General features: G+C 39.2%; 1 protein-coding gene across 1 annotated transcript in view; it reads left to right on the top strand.

The window, feature by feature from the left end:
• Positions 1-3,526: 3,526 nt before the first annotated feature.
• prdm5 (PR domain containing 5) overlaps positions 3,527-20,365 on the top strand; it is a 55,882-nt gene continuing 39,043 nt past the window's right edge. The window contains exons 1-11 of the mRNA XM_008407534.3: positions 3,527-3,828; positions 4,415-4,498; positions 7,156-7,278; positions 10,238-10,403; positions 10,499-10,676; positions 10,922-11,014; positions 11,225-11,346; positions 12,007-12,086; positions 18,532-18,616; positions 19,530-19,687; positions 20,177-20,270. Of these exons, the coding sequence (XP_008405756.1) occupies positions 3,730-3,828; positions 4,415-4,498; positions 7,156-7,278; positions 10,238-10,403; positions 10,499-10,676; positions 10,922-11,014; positions 11,225-11,346; positions 12,007-12,086; positions 18,532-18,616; positions 19,530-19,687; positions 20,177-20,270 (1,282 nt within the window). The 5' untranslated portion in view covers positions 3,527-3,729. The remainder of the gene's footprint in view (positions 3,829-4,414; positions 4,499-7,155; positions 7,279-10,237; positions 10,404-10,498; positions 10,677-10,921; positions 11,015-11,224; positions 11,347-12,006; positions 12,087-18,531; positions 18,617-19,529; positions 19,688-20,176; positions 20,271-20,365) is intronic.

Consider the following 20,365-nt stretch of genomic DNA (forward strand, 5'->3'; position numbering starts at 1 on the left):
TCACCTGGAAACCGAATACTTGGAGTGGCTCCAACTGAAGGCAGCTCGGCCTACTTTCTGATTAATCCAGCAAATAACTATTTAAGGAATAAAATAAGACGCAAAATCTGTCACAAACGTAGGCAGTAGGCGACTTTAAATTCCACACCACTTTTCCTGATACACATGCACTATAGAGATAGCAGCGCAGCTAAAGCAACACGATTCTTTAAAGTTGTGACGCAACATGATGTTCCACAGTATATTGTACATTTTGTGCATGGTAAGGCCAGAAACAGAGTAACAGGAAATTTGGTTATAAGGTAAAGTGTGGAATCTGTGTGCACATAAACAATGCGATAGAAAAGGCTTGGTTGAAATGTGTTTTTTTTTTTTTTGTTAAGTTCTGATGATCGTTGACTTGTTTTCTGTGTCTTTTCCTCAATCTCTTTAATCTGCTCACACACACACTGCTGCTGCTTACGTAACCATATCACATAAGACTGGCGACAGTCACACATAAATAAAATGAAACTGATTAGACTAGCCTTTACGGAGGGTATGGAATGAGGAGGAGAATAAAAGCTAAAATTCACGCTACAATCTTTGCCTCACTTGGTTACATCCATAAGGTGAGCTGAGTGACGCCCAGCGCTGGACGGTGAATGTCACTTTGTTTTTCTTCCATTTGTATGACTTGCATACAAATGGCATTAAAAGCCTGTTTTTATACTTCACCAAATCTTATTATTTGTCAAAAGGTTTTGGAAAACAGATGTTTCCAGATTTTATTTTAAAAGCCTGGCCTATTAAAATATGATAGGAAAACCGTAGCAAAGTTTTGTATTACTATTTTAGGAAAGGAATGAAACCGGAGTCAGGAAAAGTATGGAATTATGCCAGGAGAAATGTGTGTTAATGAGCAAGACAGCTGAATAATTCTGAATACTGAATAATAACCATGGAAGGGATGATTTACTACCCAAACGTGTGCTATTAAGCACAATAAGAAGTATTATTTTCATTATTCTGTTTGATCAAGAAGAAATGAGTTCCTGATTTCATTCAGCTTAGTTTATTTCTGTTTGCATATGATATTTTTTTTGTCATATGTCTTCCTGTGGGACCGTAAGGCTGCTTTGCTGCTGGCTTCAGGCCAGAACCATAAGAACCACAATACCACAGATGAATTCAAGCCAAGACACACAGAACATTAAAACGTTTGATTTCACGCTAATGGTAAGTGGGGCAAGTGAACATGAAGTTCTTTCTCATCTATGTCGAAGAGTCCTTGGTACACCTTCAAAGCACCTCTGGGGGAAATAAAAAACCTCAAGTCTTCTTGGAAATGATCGGACTTTCCTTGCACACCTTTCTCTTTGACGTTTGTCCAATTCCTCTTTATAAAGCTGACAAGCTCGGCCAAAAAAACGTACCGATGCAAAACCGTGCTCATGTCTCTGGAGGTCCTTCATTAGGCTCCGGTTCGGGATGTGGCTGGGTCACCGACCCCGTATCAGCTTCAAATAGCTGCTTCTGTGTTTTCCTTGCTTTTTTTTGGGGGGGGGGATTGGGTTCACAAACCTTTTATAGAAAGTGCTGCCTCGGGTAAAAAACAAAGTTTTCAAAGTATGACTGTGACAGGTCAGCAAGATTTCAGGATTTCATCCATCCGTCATCTGACAAATTCATACTCGCTCCAATTTAGAGAGACGGGTTATTCTAACAGAGACATGTTTGGACTTTGGGGGTCAGAATATGCAAACTCTGCAGAATAATCCCAGATTTAACCTACATTGAAGTTGTACAACAGTTCTCAGGTTTGTAAGCTTCTCCCCTTTTTTCCCTCTAAGTGCAACAATGGTCTTTGTGGAATTGTACTCCAGTTTTTCTGTAGCTTTTGGAGACATGGCTTCTTCCTCTCTGAGCGGCTTTTCAGGTAGTTTCACTATAAACACTAACATTCTCTTCAGCCAACAGCTTCACAACTTCTCCAGATTTTGTTCTGGCGTATATTTGCATGTTTGGGATCAAAACACGTTCACCCCTGAGTACGGCTGGACATGTTTAGATTTCCATGTCATAGTTTGTACTCATAAATGTGTCACCTGGAGGGATCTGGAAGTGTTGTCACAAAATTATTCACACTAGCTGATTCATTCAGAACTTTTAATGATATCACAAAAGAAAGAAGCATTTCACATGTTGCCCTAAAATACATTGACTGGTGTGTCTCATTTAAATTAAATAAGCTCGCAAAGTCACAACATTGTCATCTGAAGGCATAGTTATGTTACAATATGTTCAGTTCTAAGCTTGAAAAAAACAAATAATCTTAATATATATCTTATTATTTTAACATTTAGCTAATAAACATGTTGCCGACCCTAACTGACCTAAAACAGAAAAAAATTATTCTGATTTAGTGCCATTTAGACAAACAAAAAACATATGGGGTTCTATGCTTGCCGATACACCTCTCCTTTGTTGCTTACAAATAACTGAAGAATTATGGCTCTCTGAGGCAAAAAAAATTAAGTTTCAATAGCTTAGAAATTAAGATTTTACACATGCTATATTGAATTGCTACTCGGTTATAAAACCAATAATAAGGCTACAGTAGTTTCAATTTACAATGTTTTAAAGACATTTTACTTAAAATGTCTTTAAAACATTTTAAAGACATTTAAAATGTTTTAAATGTCTTTAAAACATTTAAAATGTTTTTAAAATGTTTTAAAGACATTTTAAAACATTTTAGAGTTGAGAGTGCTGCTCTCAAGTGAGAGCAGCACTCTCACTTCCACATATTTTTACTCAAGTAAAAGTAAAAAGTAGCCTTCCAAGAAATTACTCAAGCAAGAGTAAAAAAAGTATTTGGTGAAAAGTCTACTCAAGTACTGAGTAATTGATCAAATAATCAATTACTCAAATGATCAATTATTTAATACTTAAAAATGACATCATCAGATAGACCAATATATAAAGTTAAGTGGAAATGTTGGTATTTTAAGGGTGGAAATAACAATAATTCATATAAGTAATAAATTAAATTGGGGTAAAAAAAAAATAAAGATAGTTTCCTTCAATCAAAAAACATAGGAAACTTTAACAAAAACTGCAGGCGTGTGTCTGTCTGGTGGATTTTTGGCTAAAACATGTTTGCTCCTCATTCAATGTCGAATATCCAGAAATTTTATTCAAGTAAGCGTAGCGATACTTCATAATAAAATGACTCAAGTAAAAGTAAAAAGTACAAAAATACGTCAAAAAAAAAAACCCTAACAACTTCTAAAAGTTATTTTTTTCAAATGTAAGTAAATATGATTGAGTTAATGTAACCAGTTACCAGCCAACTCTGCTTACTGTACTTTTACTCAGGTTGACTTCCCCCCCCCCCCCACCTTTTACTTTTCGTGTTTTAGTTGCTTTTTGGTAAGTCATCACGCCACTGAGAACGGTCAACATTGCAGCCGGTGTACAACCCAGCTGCTGTGCTAAGAAGCAGCAGCCCGAGTGAAACGCAGGCTGCGGCGTGCAGCAGGAGAGTAAGGTAGCCCCCGGCTGCAGAACTTTGGACCAATCAGGACGCCGCTTTGCCTTCCTACGAGCAGGACCAACAGAGAGGTTCAACCTGGACCGCTCTGAGAAGAAACTATCTGCTTTCAATTCAAACTGACAAAGCTCCTCCACTTCCGCTGACACATAAAACAACCAACTAATTATCACTGAAGGAAACGTTTCCAAGTGATGACAATGTTGGGTATGTACGTGCCAGACAGATTTTCTCTGAAATCGTCAAAGGTCCAGGATGGAATCGGTCTTTACACGGCGAGGCGAGTGAAAAAGGTTTGTGGTTTCCGACTGCGACGACTAATGGGTATGAGTTTGTACACCGAAGTTACTTTTAAAAAGTTTTCTTTTAGCGCTGTAGATAGATTGTTTGCTCGCCTTGTTTCTCTCAGTCGCTGTCAAAGCCTCGCTATGAGCTCCAGACTGCTGTGACGTTAGATGCCACGTAGCTACAGTAACTGCAGCGGTTCCTCTCCGTTTCCTCCATGGAGTCACGTCCGCGAGGAAGCGTCTCGCGCCTCCGCGTTCATAATCATTTATCCAGAGGTTTTTTCCCCCAAACCTTTTAGCGCCATTTTACTTACAACATACACATCCCTACACGCCTCCATTATGCTCCCGTTTATGCAGAGGAGACTCCTAAAGCTCTGAAACGTGTCAGAGGATGACGGGGTTCGTGCGTCAAATTGTTAATATGAGGTAGTAGCTGAATACAATGTTACAACTTTTAACCACGCCCCTTGTAAATGTCTGTTTTACTATACTTCTAGCTATCGTGTGAACAATGCAAATGTTGGCATAAGTCTTCCATGACGTTGTTTTCGTTGTTTTACTGAAGTTATTCCCTCTCCTCACGTTCAAGGGGGAAAAGTTTGGTCCGTTCGCCGGTGAGAAAAAGCTGCCCAGTGAGCTGGATGAAAGCTCGGACACCAGGCTGATGTGGGAGGTGAAGGAACCACTCACTATATGCTTTACCGCACACCGTTCAGTTGTACACACACTAAAACAAGAAAACAAAATGCTAATACACCCCACTAGTTGTAATATTTAATTTCTATTTCATTTGTCTTTAGTATTTTAATTTTTTTTATCAAGTGATGAATTATCATTACATGACAATGGAAACATCTAGGTAACTTGGAAGTTGGAACATGTAGTAGATCAACGTCGAGAACAGCCACGCTCTGAAATAAAAGGAGAAATGATTTTCCAAATCCATTTTCACGCTCCAATCTGAAAAGTGTGGTGTGCATTTGTGTTCAGCCCTGCTGAGTTGAGTACGCTTACAGCTGAAGGTTTTTCGGGGCGTGTTTTTCCCAGCGTTCCAGATCTTTACTTTGCAAAATAGTTCAGTCACATTGAACAGATTGTGCCAGTTAGACGTAAGCCTGGACTTTCATTGGACCCCAACACATAAATATGCTTTTGTGCATACTATAACAATGTCTGTTTTTACAACAGATCCTTGTCCCATGTTGGAAGATGCATATTTATATAAAACTAGAGTTACAAAATATTCCACAAAATATTAAAATTTCATGTTTGTTTAAAAAACAAGTAGATATTTTCTTTCTTTTGATTTTTATAAAATAAGTTCAATGCTCAAAATCTTTTAATATTAACTCTTTACAAAAACAATATGTAGTTTATTATTATTATTATTATTATTATTATTATTATTATTATTATTATTATTATTACAGGTAGGTTTTTTCTTTAGTTTGAGAAGCATGTGTTTTAATTTTTCATTGAAAAAGAATACAAGAGTGTTGCTCTTGATCAGCTGTGTCACTATTTTTTGTCCAATCTGTGCCTAAAATATGAATCTATTTCAAACATCACATGTTGAAATCTGTTTTTCCTATCGTGATCTTGGTTTCAAAAGCAGTGTTTATTTCAAAAGAGTTTTTATTATTATCAAAGAAAGAAATTGTGCTTGAATTGACGGATAATCAAATATTTATCTTTAATATTTTTATTTTTTTATCAATCAAATTTTATTTGAATAGCACATTTCAGCAGCAAGGCATTTTAAGGTGCTTTACATAATTAAAGAAGAAAAAAACGGTATGTGACATTAATAAATAGATGAAAAGTAAAGATAAAAACATTAATTAAAAACATCAAAACCCACACTCTAATCCTAATTTAGCCATAAGCAACTGTAAACAGGTGGGTTTTAAGTTGAGATTTAAAGGCACCCAGTGTAGGTTTATGTAGGACAATCCACTGAACTGCCTTAAGAATGTATAAAAAACATATTTTTGCCAGAGTGGCACTAATTATTTAGTTTTATGTGATGCCTAGAAAGATTGATTTGGTTTAAGGACTTTGTATTTGAGCGTTTGATCACGTTGGATCTTTGTTTTACTGACGTGTGCTGTAATACTGTAACGAGACTCTTGGATCGTTCTTATTTTGCAAAAGCGAATGCAGACCTTGTTCTTTGATAACAATAATAAGCCGAATAAATCACTTTTCATCACACAATCTTCAAAAACGTAACATTTAAGCTGTCATGGCAACCTGCTCAGTGTGGGGCAGAGTATAAAGCAGTAAGCTAACGATGAAACATCACCTAACGCTACATACCGTTTTATTTGCTACATAGAGCGAGCAGCTCTGGGGAGAGATAATGCACCTGATTGATCTAAATTATTATTATTGTTTTCCCCCCTTGATTCGTTGCTGTCGATTATAAATACGTTGTTGTCAGATTGTTTTGTTCCTTTTCCAGGTTGTTATTCCATCAACGTTGACTGGAGCTGATAAATACCCGTGACAGCTGTGGAGAAATTTCATGCTATCCCGATGCCAATCAAACTGCTTCCCTGCGTGTTCAAAAGCCAGATGTTAGCAGATGTTAGCGTGTTTAAGATCGGTGGAATGAGACCAAGAGAAAAACTTTTGGAGGAAGACTAGCCTTGAATATAAAGGACTTACTGTGTAGAAACAAATAAAAAAAAAAATGGAAAAATTTGAATTTTCAGCTGATTTTGTGCAATGAAAAAGAATGTTTGTTTTTTGCACAAGCAAATTTAATCAAAACTTCAACCATAACAATGCAGATGTGAGGTTAAGCTAACAGCTGTGACAGATCATGTGTAAACGTTTCATGATTAACAGCAACTGGAACTAAAAAGTAAGCAGAGTTCGCAGTCTTGGCATGGAAACGTAATTGGAATTAAGTAGAATAAAAAAAAAAACCGCATCCTTTATCGGAGAACACAGCTGTCTGCAAAAAAACCCCACAGGTTTATCCAAAGAGATTCTCTGCTTCTGTGTGATAAAGGAAACATTTAATTACGTTGCAGATCAATGAGCCAAAGCCAATGTAAAAGCTGACTCTCATCACTTGTTGGGTGCAAAGTAGCTGGAGATAACTGCAGCGTTTTCGCCACTGGTTATCTGTTGTTGTCATATTGTGAGGCGTGGAGCTGCGTTCGGTGACCAGGTGTACACGGGAAAAGGTCAGCGCTCTTTGTTGTACAGAGGACCAATCTTCAAGGCATCAAGCGGGGGGGGAGAAAGAAACTAAAAAAAGAAGCAGTTCGCTTCTGAAAGCTCTCACAGTTGCTCTGTTTTCTTTCCTTTTTTTTTCAGGTTCGTGGCAGTAAAGGGGATGTTCTGTATATTCTGGATGCAAGTAATCCTCGCCATGCCAACTGGCTGCGGTTTGTCCATCAGGCGCCTTCACAGGAGCAGAAGAACTTGGCAGCCATTCAGGTACATTTCCACTCAGCAGACAATGAATCCCTCAGCCTTAACCCGATCAATAAAACAGGCTGCAGGATAGGGGAGTAAAGAATCGTGTCTCTTTTCATGGAATAATCCAAAACGTTCGCTTTTTCCCTCGTAGTTTTGGGCAGACGTCTGCTTCCAGTTTTCCTCTGCGTTCTCCTCATTTCGTCATGTTACAACCTCAAAGTTTAATGTGTTTCATCGTGACAGACTCAAACAAACGTAGCCCGTAGTAGTCAAGTGGAAGGAAGTGACTACATGGTTTTCAGAAAAATGTTTCCTTCCAAAAATCTTAAAAGTGTGGCATGGTTGTGTATTCCACCTGCTTCACTCTGGTGCAACTAAATAAAATCCATTGCAGCCGGTCGCTTTTGGAAGTGAAAAATGATTGTGATTTGCTTGGAAGCTGCAATGTAAAGATAAGTGAAAGGGAAAGGAGAAGCTTACATCTGAGCCACATGATATGGAAAATATAAAAAAACCCACTGCTTTAATTAAGCAGTGTTAGTAATTCACATCATTTACGAATACATTTTTTAAACTTCTGATGTTAAATGTCTCATTTTATTAGAGCTTAGTAGAATATTTGTTTGTGCGAGAGCGCCGTAAGATGTGAGTTATTTTTTCCCAAATTCATATTTTTCATCTTTTAAGCCATGTCACATATTCTTTCAACTTTACACCACGGGTTATGTGTAAAAATATAAATACTGTAGTTCAATTTTAGAAAATTGCAAAAAGTAAAAAAAAAAAAAAAAAAGTCATGGTTTTATTAAAGCTATCAAAACTTTGCCAATCAAATTATTCATAAGCAGAAAATAGGATATTAGAATAGTCCTAAAAATACTAATTGTGAGAACATTATTAAACCCTACCAGCTTGTGTTATTATACAAAAATATTTATAGATGTAGAAACCTGATAGAGAAATGCCACAAAAAGACTGTCATTGCCGGGAGAGGAAGTCCTACAGAGTGTCGACTCGGAGACGCTGAACACAAACGCTCAAGACACTTTTATGACCTATTTGTTAATAAAATGTGAATTATGTCTTATTTTCCTTGGACTTTACGGTTATGCAGTGCTTCATGTTGATCCATCGCATAAAATCCCTCAGAAATAGTCTGAAATTTGTGGTTGTGAAAGGACAAAGCGTGAAGTAATTGACATACTTTTGCGTAGCGCCGAGAAACACAACCAAGAGGTCATGTGAATTTAATTTACGTTTATACAAACTGGAACAGACAAGCCTGGAGCAAACACTGAAAACTGTCAGGAAATCCTCGTTGACAGCCACAATTATTATTATTATTATTTTTCATGTAATAAAAATATGTTTCACAAATACAATCGCTTGCTTAAAGGATGCTTATGGTTCAAATATGTTCCTTGGACGCCACGTCCCTCTGCAGCCAGATGTTGGAACTATTACGAGTGTAATTTGGGGTGTAAAGTTGGATACGAAGCAAAATTCCTTATCTCAATTTTGTATTCCTAAATGGCTGAGAAAACATATCTTTTATATGACTCTTGTGATAAATGATGTGTCAACAACAGTAGCCAGGTCTACAGCTTCCTAACAAAAAATAAAATCAGATGATTTGAAGAAGAAGAAGAAAAGAGAGAAACGTAAACACAATTTCTGAAGGGACACACAAACGTGAGGCCGGAGCCTCTGTCTGGAGCTCATAAACTTCACCTCTTGCACTTTAGTGTAAAAAGACAAAAGGAAAAGAAAAAAAAGATAGCTCTCCCATGACAGAAGAAAAATAGAGAAGGAAAGAAAAGAGCATGAACACTTGGGTCTTAGGGCCAAGTTCCTGCCATTAATGCTGGAACACACAGTTTGATTGGTTGTTTAAAGGTCACGCATGTGAGTTAGACCTCTGCGTTTCATCAACAATGACATTTATTGTTTGGTTTTCCTCTTGGTAATCATTATTTATGTACATTTAGAATCCTATAATTAAAACAAAATGACGGTTTGATTTTATTAACGTGACCTTTCAGGACAGCAGAGTAAATGAACACATTTTTAAGGTTACATGCCTTTGACCTGTGGCCTCAATCAGGCTTTAAACGAGTGCTGTCTGGGTGTAATGGGTTCAGCCAGCAGGCTTCGGTAGACTGACTGTAAAATAAAATGTTCTAGCTGATTTAGAACCGGGTCAGAGTGTTTTTGGCTCTACGTTCCACCGTGTTCTGCGAGTCTTACTACTTCTTGAACCGTCTGAGGTTTGACTAGGCCATTTCTACATGTAGAAATGTCTCTGGCTGCAGATTTTAGCTCACGCTGTCCTGGAAAGTAAACTTCCACCCCAGACGGAAAGCTGTGCTCTGTCCGTCTTCCCGTCAGGTGGGATTAGCTTCCAATGACTTTGATTCAATGTGTTCATGATACATTTCATTTACTGATTGTACATGCAATGAAGACGCCTATTTCAACAACAGTATTTGTGGTTGTGGCGCTATAAATGTTGTCATTCAGTCACAACCATACAGTTACCTAAAAGAATGAGTGATAGTTTTTTTTCCCATCATCGCTATCACAAAATTTCATTTTGGGATGACATTTTTTGGAATTTCATCCCAAAAAATATCGGGATAAAATTCTAAGTCCATATTCCTACGCATCTGTTCGCTAATGTTTTCTTACAAAACCTTTTAACCCTTAACATTACAGAATTTAATCATGTTTTTAATTTTTTTTAAATATATATTTATTGATATTCTTCTTGAACAAACGGTGGGTAAAAAAATAAAAATAGTAATCCTGACAATGAGGACGGTTTTAGTTTTTTAAAAAAATATCACTAATTTGAATTTACTGTGACAACGATAAACCAAAATCTTATCATGATAAATGAGAAACAATACGATACAATACACTCTCACTTTATCGCAACGCCTTATCAAATGTGACGATGTTCTGTTTTCTGGGTTAGGATGGAGAGAACATCTTCTACCTGGCCGTGGATGACATAGAGACAGATACAGAGCTCCTGATTGGCTACCTGGATAGTGACATGGAAGAAGAGGAGGAGGAAGAGGAAGAAGTCGTGAAAGACGAGGACGAGAACAGCAAAGAGGCCAAACATCTTGTGGAAATGGGTAAACCCGAATCTCTCTCAATCGGTTTACGAAACCACGTGCAAGGAAACCCGTTAGGGTTCTTCTGTGAGTGACTTCTTCGCATATCTGTGCAGAACTTGTCATAAAGAAGGAGGACCACCCCTGCCTGCTGTGTGAGAGCAGCTTTCCCAGTGAGGAGATCTTGGCGGCGCACCTCCAGAGTCTGCACCAGAGGCCCAGCACCGAGGAGAAAGAGTTCAAATGCAGGAACTGTGGCAAGAAGTTCCCCGTCAAACAGGCTCTGCAGCGCCAGTGGGTTTATTCATCTGTCGCTTAGCTGGTTGTTAGGCAGCTGCATAATGCAAGACTGAAAAATACAGAAAAATCCTGTCTTTAGCTTAAATATGTGGAATAGGACGGCGCCGAGTTCACAGGTTGCAGCAAACAGAGAGCGTTAAGATTATAGAGTTGTGGATTGCACAATTCCTGTTTTTTTGTTTTTGTTTTTATATTTCATGGTCACATCTGATCTGTTCTACATTTGTGTTCCTCCTCAGCGTTTTACATTGTTCTGAGTCTCTTGACCCGTCAGGCGACTCTAAGGTTCATCAGTGTTCCCTTTGCCACAACACCTTCAGCTCAGAGTCCAGGTAACACACGCATGCACACACCCACGCACGCACACACACACACACACGCACACACACACGCCCACGCACACACACACACACACACACACACACACACACACACACACACACACACACACACACACACACACACACACACTAACCTTCTTGCATGTGAAACTGAATTATTTTGTTCCTCCTTATTTCCCTTCCATATTTCACGTTGCACAGTTTCGAACAGCACAAGGAGGCATGCAAAGGAGACGCCAGGTTCATATGCAAAGCGGAGAGCTGTGGGAAGCGATTCAAAAGCAAGGACGCTTTGAAGAAGCATAAAGGAAATGTTCACACAGGTGGGAATCTGTGTTTGCGCTCAGCGCGGTGCCTTTGTCTTTGATGTTCTCTGTCTCTTGCTCCTCCCGATACACTCATATACAATTACAGCCCCATCAATTATTGTTTTCATGTAACGAACGCGCTTGCCCATCAGCGGGGCTCGACGCTCAAGGAACGAAAACAAAAAAAAAAAAACTAACGTGACCTCGATCAGTTAAAACCGCTCCAGTGTTAAGACCCGTCTCTAATTACATGAGCTCCGTAATTGCTGACCTGTGTTTTCTGGGGCGGCTTTACTCCGCCAGATAATTGAGCTTCCATAGCTATTTATGATGGGATGTAGGGCAGCGTGGAATCCGCGAGAGCCTCAGATGTGAATCGAGTATCAAAGAGAGATTAGGATATTCATCTGAGAGGCTGATGGAGCCCAAAGTCGGGCCTTCATTCTTTTCCAAAAATGTGGTCGGGATGGGGAGAGTGTGTGTGGGCGAGGCGGGGAGGGAGCGGATCAGACACAACAGATGTTGATCTGGTAATTTAGATGGGGTAAAGGCTTTACAAAACAGTGGGCTTACTGTACATGCAATCATAAACTGGTCATTTTTTTATTGATCAATGCTTGTTCATAAATTTGGCTCTACTTCTGTCATTTATGGGTTTTTCTTTTTTTTTTTAAGGAAGTGCACGACGGAAACTCACTTGCACCATATGCAACAGAAAATGTTCTTCTTCCCTGAATCTTCAAGAGCACAGAAAGGTGAGGCGTTCTCAAATACAGCGTCTTGCAAACGTATTCAGGTTATTGGTCTTTATTGTGATACCCCTAATTTGATGAATAAAAAAAAAACCCATCATTAAATTGTAACATAATTACAAGTCAACTCCTGTTAAATACTGATTGAATAAATAGAAAATTGTGGTTTTCTCACATTATCAAACATAGATATATTTATAAAATATAGCAAAATAAGAACTGCCTAGGTTACTGAATAGAAAAATAAAAAATGAAACAAATAAAAGAAGTTGACGCTGCTCCGTCATTGTGGCTCGGTTGAATGAGCGCTATTAAGATGAAACTTTAGGATCTTGTCGAGTGTTTACACTTCAAAACAGAACCGCGTAAAGAGCATTTTGTATTCCACACTGAACTCTGTTTGGACTATTTCTCTTTCCTGTTCTGGTATGGTTCTGCCATCTTTGTTTCTGTATCAACTGACCCCTAACCCTAACCCTACCCTAACCCCCTCCTCTTAAAGATGACCAGTGGCGCCCTCTTTTAGATGGCAGTCCAACTAAAACTAGTTAATTGACTGGAACAAATTTTGATGTAATAAATCATTAATCGGCAATTACTTGTAAGTTGAATATTTGCATCTCTAACCCTAACTAATGCCATTTCAGTGAAAAAGAAACCACCCCACTGCGGAGAAGGGTTCTGGTGAAACAAGGCTAAAATTGATCTTTTTGGTACAAAATGTCATGAGTGACTGGAACTAAAACTGCAGATCATCCTGCATACACCATTCTCACCATGAAACATGGTGGCTTCGCGTCGAGGGGATGTTTTCGTTCAGCATGGACAGGGCAAAGTTTATGGAGCTAAATAAATCGCTCTCCCGAAATAAAACCGGTTAAAAACTGCAGAAAGATTTGAGTCCGGGACCCGACAACGACCCCGAAACCCACACCAGAGCAGTACGGCGGGGGGGAAGTATGGTCTGGTGGTATAATGGCCTAGTCTAAGTCCAGATCTAAATACATTTCCGGACCGGTGACAGCTGTTAAATATCGCTGCTCTTCATGCAGCCTGACAGAGAACAGGCTTGGATCTGCTGAGGGTTTACTCAGCTCTCTCAGTTTTTACAGTGATCTCTCTTTGGAGCCGTTTCTTCCAGCTCGCTCGTTCCCATCCCATCGTGCGTCGTCTGAAATGCACTCTGACCTCTTTATCTCACGTTCTGAAGTGCTTTATGTGCCCCTCTGATCACTTGTTCCCCCACTTTATGATCAATTTGTTGCAAATGTATGCTGGGCGACACAGAGCAGTGGGCTAGTTCCTCTTTCACTAGCTCATCCAAACAGGTCTTGTGAAATTTAAGAACCTCTATTGGCAGTCTGTAAGATTTTAACCTTGGCGTCAGGATCCTCTCTCCCTCTTATTGATGGATTGCAGATTTGAACACAGCTGTTTAAATAATTTCCCTCTCACAATTTATTTTTTTTATGCGGAAAAATGTTTGCTTTTGTTACTGTGGATATCATCCTAGTTTTGTTTCGCGCTTTTGGTCGCTTATGCCTGGGTAAGTTCTCATCAGAACTGCATTCCTCTGAGTCACACAGCTGTAATTTTAGCGCAATTAGCTGCTATTACATAAATCATTTTAAATAATCGGTTATAACATAACATTGCAAGAGCAACGCTTTCCACTCAAAGTATGGGATTTACTTCACAGAGTTGCATTTTGGAACATTTAGCTCAAGTCCTCACTTGGCACTGTCACGTTCAGCTCTTCTCTTATGTAATGCTGTAAATTGCTCATTTGGCCACTGAATGCATTGAGGTTGGTGATTAAAAAATGAAGGGAAAACGTTGAAAATGTAGCTGAGATTTCTGTATTTTGGCTCTTGTATTTCAAATTATTTCTCTAGTTTTTATATTTACCCCCTTTTTCCGACTGGTTAGGCTTTTAATTATTTGCGTTTCTGTTCTCACAGTTGCTTCACTCAAGCTGCCATTCATTTTGCTGATTGTGGTCACCTGGTTTCCATGTCAGAAATCACTCCGCCTAGAATTTCAGCTCTTTGGTTTCGTGATCCCTCTGTTGGTCCTGTCCAGCTTCCCGTCACCTGTCTTTGATTTAATCCTCATCTTTCATCAAGCGTCTGGCTCTGATCTGCTTTTGGCTTCTAATCATCAGCATCAAAACAATACAATAGTAAACTGTACTTTTACCATTCTCCAAATGAATGTTCAAATAACAACAAGAAAAGATCATTACTGATTTTAAATTAATAGCGCGAGATTCACCAATCAAATCCCTAACATCTTTGTCAGAGTTCTTGACAAAGATCTGATTCAGGCTCAGGCCATCTGTTGATGTCAAAAGCTTACTGACTGCTACCCGGTCGCTAAAGTTAATCAACCAAGGAACATTAATTTGTAAGACATTTACCATTGAATCACAAGTGAATGTATTAAGCACTTACTGCATATATTTGTTAATGTTCAGAGTTTTGTAACCTTGTTTTTTTTTTTTTTTTGTTTTTTTTTTTGAACACTTGCCTATTTTTATTCACATATTTATCTATTTTCAGATTTTTCTGTGGAATGTAACTGAATTATTCCTGGAAAATTTGCATAGTTTCAGATTTTTTGTAGCGCATAAAATATTGAAAAGAAAATGCAGCCTGGGAATCTAAAACAGCTACGACCAATGGCCTGGTGTTTGCAAAGCAGCCAATCCAGGAGCACCATTCATTTTCCTTTGGCACTGATTGGTTGCATCCTCAAGTGACGGAAATTAGGAAGACTGTGCATCACAGGAAGTATTTGCAGATTTTATCTATTTGCTGGCGGCCGGAATCCCTAACATCTGCAAATACCAGGGATCAGGGATCCGATGTGTTGTCTTTTAGCTTGTTGTCCTGCCATTCTCCAAATGAATGTCCAAATAACTACAAGAAAAGATCATTACTGATTTTAAATTAATAGCTCGAGATTCACCAATCAAAATTTATTGACAACATTCAATTTTCACTTTTGAACACTTTTTGGAAAAGTGTTCAAAACATTTCTTTCTAGCATTTCTGGTGAGAGTATTTAATACACATGAAGAGGTGATGTCACACTGGGTGTATGTGAGAACAGAGACGGTAAAATAGAGTTTTACTAATTTTGTCAAGCAGTGATGAAATGACTACAGAGTTCTAATTTTGCTTTCTAATTTTACTGATTGCTGCTTGTAAACATTTGTCTGGATATAATCCCAACAGAATGTAGAAACTTTAATCCGAGATTTCCAAATCGCTGTCAACATTATCATATCTCTTTGTTACCTGATGAAAGTCTCAATCTCTCACCTAAATAAACCCTCAACATGTCTTAGTATTTTGTAGAAAAACCATTTAGAATTAATTTTAAACATCTTACTGATGCTTAAAAAGGCAACATTTGAGTCTTCTTCCCTCAGTAACTACATCCACATGATCAGGTGCTGTGGTGCACTCAGTGATTTCACACATTGAAGTTTATGCATGTTGATGCACTTGAAGATGAACCAATTCATATAATTTCCTCTAATTCAGCAATACCTGCATAGTAGAGTTGTCGTTTTACTGCTGTTTCAGCGTCAATAAAGTCACATCTGCAGAAGAAAAATTATGATCCAGAGTGAACATTTGATGGCTTTGATGCTCCCAGCTTAGAGCTATAGCATAAAAAAACACTTGCATGTTTTCCAGGGAATTGACTATGGGATCAGACTTAATTAGCTGTCGGCAATTACGTTGAAATATTATACAGAACATGATTTTACATGACCTCATCGTGAAGATGAACACACATTTGAGAGTTCAGCAGTTCAAAAAAACCATCTGCACAGGTAGTAATGAGAGTTATTCATCATGTACTGCAAAAGTGAGCGAGTGCATGCGAAATATACAGCAAATATGTAGTTCTTTTATGTTTAGAAATTAGTTTATTTACATTATTTAACTCTATCAGTATGGCCAACAGCTTGTTAGGACTCTCTGTAACCATATGTTTAGTTGTAAAAGATCTTGTACCGTTTTCCTTCCTTTTCACTGCTTTTTGTTAGTCTTTCGCAATATTACTCGGGAATATTAAAGTTTATGGAGATATGAATACTTTTGCAGTCTATTCTTATTCTTTATGGCATCTGTTGTAAAACCAAATAAAAAATGTTCTAGGAGTTTCTTTTGGACATGTTGTTATCCTCGCTGCTCTTCAGCCAGGTCAAAGCCAAACACGTTGAGAGACGTTTGGCGTTTAACACAAGCGTCCTGGCCGCCTTCGATAACTCACCCCAGTGGCTGTCGTCGCTTAGCTTTCATTAAAAATGGTGGTAATTGGGAAGTGTAATTTTCTGTTGTCAAAATCTATCACTCAGGTTGAGCTGCAGACATTTTATAAAACCCTGTTGGCTTGTTCATCTTCGGATGACACACTTTGCAAGATTTAAAGTCACCTGGAAGCTGGGATTTACAGTACGGTTGCTCCTCCGGGGGGTTGTTTAATCTGCCTCGGCTACCTTCGACTCGGAGCTCTCCTGTTTCAAACCGTCCTGTGTGTTTTACAGTAAAAATAAGATGTTCCTGTGTGGCCACTGAAACAGAGAATCAGTATTTCATTGCTGATGCTGGAAAAATGTTTTGATCCTATTTTTCAAGTATTTAAACTACATGCATAGATTAATATAAAGTTAAATGCATCAGTTTTGTCCCGTGAGTCTTTTCAAAGATTGATTACTGCCACAAACTTTGATTCATTTTATTGAGATTCTCTGTGACCTGATCAACACAAAGTGGTGCATGCACTTATTTCTGTACTTACAAACTAACTAAAGTTGCATCAAATTAGATGGAGAGCCGTTGCTGCCAACAATTTGAGTCTTTCTATGGATTCTGGATTGGATTTAGTTCCTGGCTGTGACTCGGTCATTATAACACATGGATATGCTTTGATCTGAACTATTCTATCGTAGCTATTTATGTTTAGAGTCTGCTGGAGTTTAATTCTCCATCCATCCATCCATCCATCCATCCATCCATCCATCCATCCATCCATTTTATTCCTCTTGGGTCGGGTCGCGGGGGCAGCAGCTTAAGAAGGGAGGCCCAGACTTCCCTCTCCCCAGCCACTTCTTCCAGCTCCTCCGGGGGAATCCCAAGGCGTTCCCAGGCCAGCTGAGAGACATAGTCCCCCCAGGGTGTCCTGGGTCTTCCCCGGGGCCTCCTCGTGCTCGGAACACCTCAACAGGGAGGCATCCTGGAGGCATCCTGACCAGATGCCCGAGCCTCAACTGGCTCCTCTTGAAGTGAGGAGCAGCGGCTCTACTCTGAGTCCCTCCCAGATAACCGAGCTTCTCACCCTATCTCTAAGGGAGAGCCCAGACACCCTGGAGTTTAATCCTTCTGATCTTAAATGGTTGGCACTCTTTTTGGGTTTTTATTTGTACACTGTTTCAAAACCATGCACCAGTTTTTCCAACCTCAAAATTACATGATACTTTATGTTTGTCTATCACAGAAAATCTCAATAAAACACATTAGAGTTTATGATTATGATGTCATGGGGAACAGGTTTTTAAGAGAGTGTTAATACTTTTTGAAAGCGTATTTTCTTTCATTCTTCCAAATTTTTTTATCCACATGAATCCAGATGTGAATCTAGATTGTCTTGAATGCTGTTTGTACCTCGACCAGTTTTGCAAGCCAGGCCATTAAACAACGAGGCAGTAATTCAAATTGAGTCTCACGCACACACACACGCACACACACACACACACACACACACACACACAAACGCGCACACACACACACACACACACACAGTGATCTGTTGCCTGTCATAATACAAACATCAGAGAGGCAGAATTTGTGTCACCATCGAATCAGATCTTGACAAATTACTTTTCCCCTGGAAGGTGGAAACGCTCCAAAGAATCCCTTCCCTACCAAAACATAAAGTGTTATTATAAAGATGGCACATTTATGACTGCATAACCGTGGCATGTTCTCACAACTTCAATCAATTCCGCCCGAGCATGAAGTATTTTTCATGCCGAGGAGCAATCAAACTTTCCATAATGACACTTTAGCTGAAAAGCAGCTTAAGACTTCCATTATCATCATTTAGCTGAACAAGCTTCTGCAGAAGCAGCACTGACAAGAGGAGCTGTGTTGCATTAGCATATGCTATTGTAGCTGTGGGAACTATTAAAAGCGCTATTATTGGAAGCACGCACTGAAGCAATGAAGGGATTGAGACTTTTCATCACTTTAATTGCTTTTCTGTGTGTGGACATCAGTCTAATGAAAACAGTCAAGATTTTTGCAACAGTTGACCATCCCAGAATTATACCCTCGAGCTCCCGTCAGCCCTGGCTTTAAAAGAAAGAAAAATGAACAACGTTTGCATGACTTTAACAAACTCATTGTCATTTCTTTTTTTTTTATTGTAGATACACGAAATATTTGAATGTCATGCATGTGACAAAAAATTCATCTCAACCAACCAGCTCAAACGCCATATGATCACACACTCTGGTAAGAAAGCACTCCATCAAATGAGCACAGTGGAAACCAGTTGATTACATGAGTAAATGTGTCCTGTTTAAAGTCGGTTGGGATTTTCAAACTATTTCCTGTTTGCTAAATGCCAGAACAATGAGAACTTGTACTTCTTTACATTATTATGTACAGGTTTAACCACCACGTCACCTGATCGTTTCTGGTAGCATTGCCTTTTTGAAATGTATGACTTTGGTTTTATACTTTGAGTTTCCTGGACCTCCCACTGAACGAGTATATCTGAGTCAGGTTTGAAGGCCGCCTTTCCTACAGGACTGAGATCAGCGCTTTGTGATGGTAACTCCAAAACACTGAGTTTGTTTTCCATCCGCCACTTTGTACTGAATTTGGCTGGACACTGAGGTTCATCCGCCAAACGTTAAGTTTTTTGGCCGTCTTTTTTGTGAAGTACAAACTCCCACAACACCACGCTGCAACAGCTTTTACCTCGAAGTTCTTAAACTAGTAACGTTTCTCCTTTTACCTCCACCATATAATGATGGTCATTATGGCCAAACTACAAGCTTAGTTTCATCAGACATGTCTCCAAAAAATAGAGTCTTTGTCCCTGTGTGCCTTTGCAAAGGTGTAATCAGGCCTTTTCCGTTTCTTTTTGAGTAATGGCTTGGCAAGTTCAGGTTGCCCGATATAACCTTTTGAATCTCTAGGAAACAATAGGAGAAATTCTACGTCTCATTGTAATAGAAACTAGAAATCATTTTAGAAATCCCAACTGGCCTAACACAGGAAACATTTAGTCTGACTGAATGTCAAACAATGAGAAGATTTAGGTCACGTGGTTTTTAAACAATCTAGTTTCAACTGTTTGTACTTTTCTTAAGCTTCATTTCTGCTAACTAAGCAGAGCTTACATCAATCTGTCCCTCAGAGAAGCGACCCTACACCTGTGAGATCTGCAGTCGGTCTTTCAAGCGTTTGGATCAGGTCACGGCTCACAAGATCATCCACAGCGAAGACAAACCGTATAAGTGCAAGCTGTGCGGAAAAGAGTTCGCTCACCGCAACGTCTACAAGAATCATAAGAAGGTGAGCAAACGCAGAATCAGAGCTCCGTTGTTTGTCTTTTAGCAAATTAAGTTGGAGCAGGAGGTCTTCTCTTTATAGATTCATTGTTCCCATTGGGGAGATGTTCTGTCACTTCAAAGCTAGTCATTAGCAAGGCCGTAATCAATCAGGGTCTCGCTGGTGGTTGTTATCTGTGGGGTCTCTGGCCCTTTAAAGCCCTCCGGGTTCCTCGTGTTTACTTTAGGGATTAAGGTGTCATTCAGATTGATAGGAGAGTGGATGGATGGTCGGAGAGGTGCGGGCATGGTCAGGTGAAACAGAAGCATTTTGCGGAAGAATCCCCTTAAGCCGCTTGTCTTCATCACCTCTCCAGACCTAATTGGGTGCTGCTATTATGTGCGATCCATTAAAATCAGTTTATGAAGCCGTCTTAAAGGCCAAGCTGAGGCAGGAGGCGGCTCAGCCTGCTCGTTATGAGAAATGCTGACTCTGTCCGACTCTTCCCTGCAGACCCACTCAGAGGAAAGGCCCTTTCAGTGCGAGGAGTGCAAGGCGCTGTTCCGCACCCCCTTCTCTCTGCAGCGCCACCTTCTCATCCACAACAGTAAGTACGAACCACGGTCTTCAAAGATTACTTGCTCATTCACAGTCCATTGCAAAAGTTACTTTTTTTTTTTTTCACGTTTTACAACCACAAAC

Source organism: Poecilia reticulata, chromosome 4 (assembly GCF_904066995.2).
Source record: "Poecilia reticulata chromosome 4, P_reticulata-male-v2, whole genome shotgun sequence".
NCBI lineage: Eukaryota > Metazoa > Chordata > Actinopteri > Cyprinodontiformes > Poeciliidae > Poecilia > Poecilia reticulata.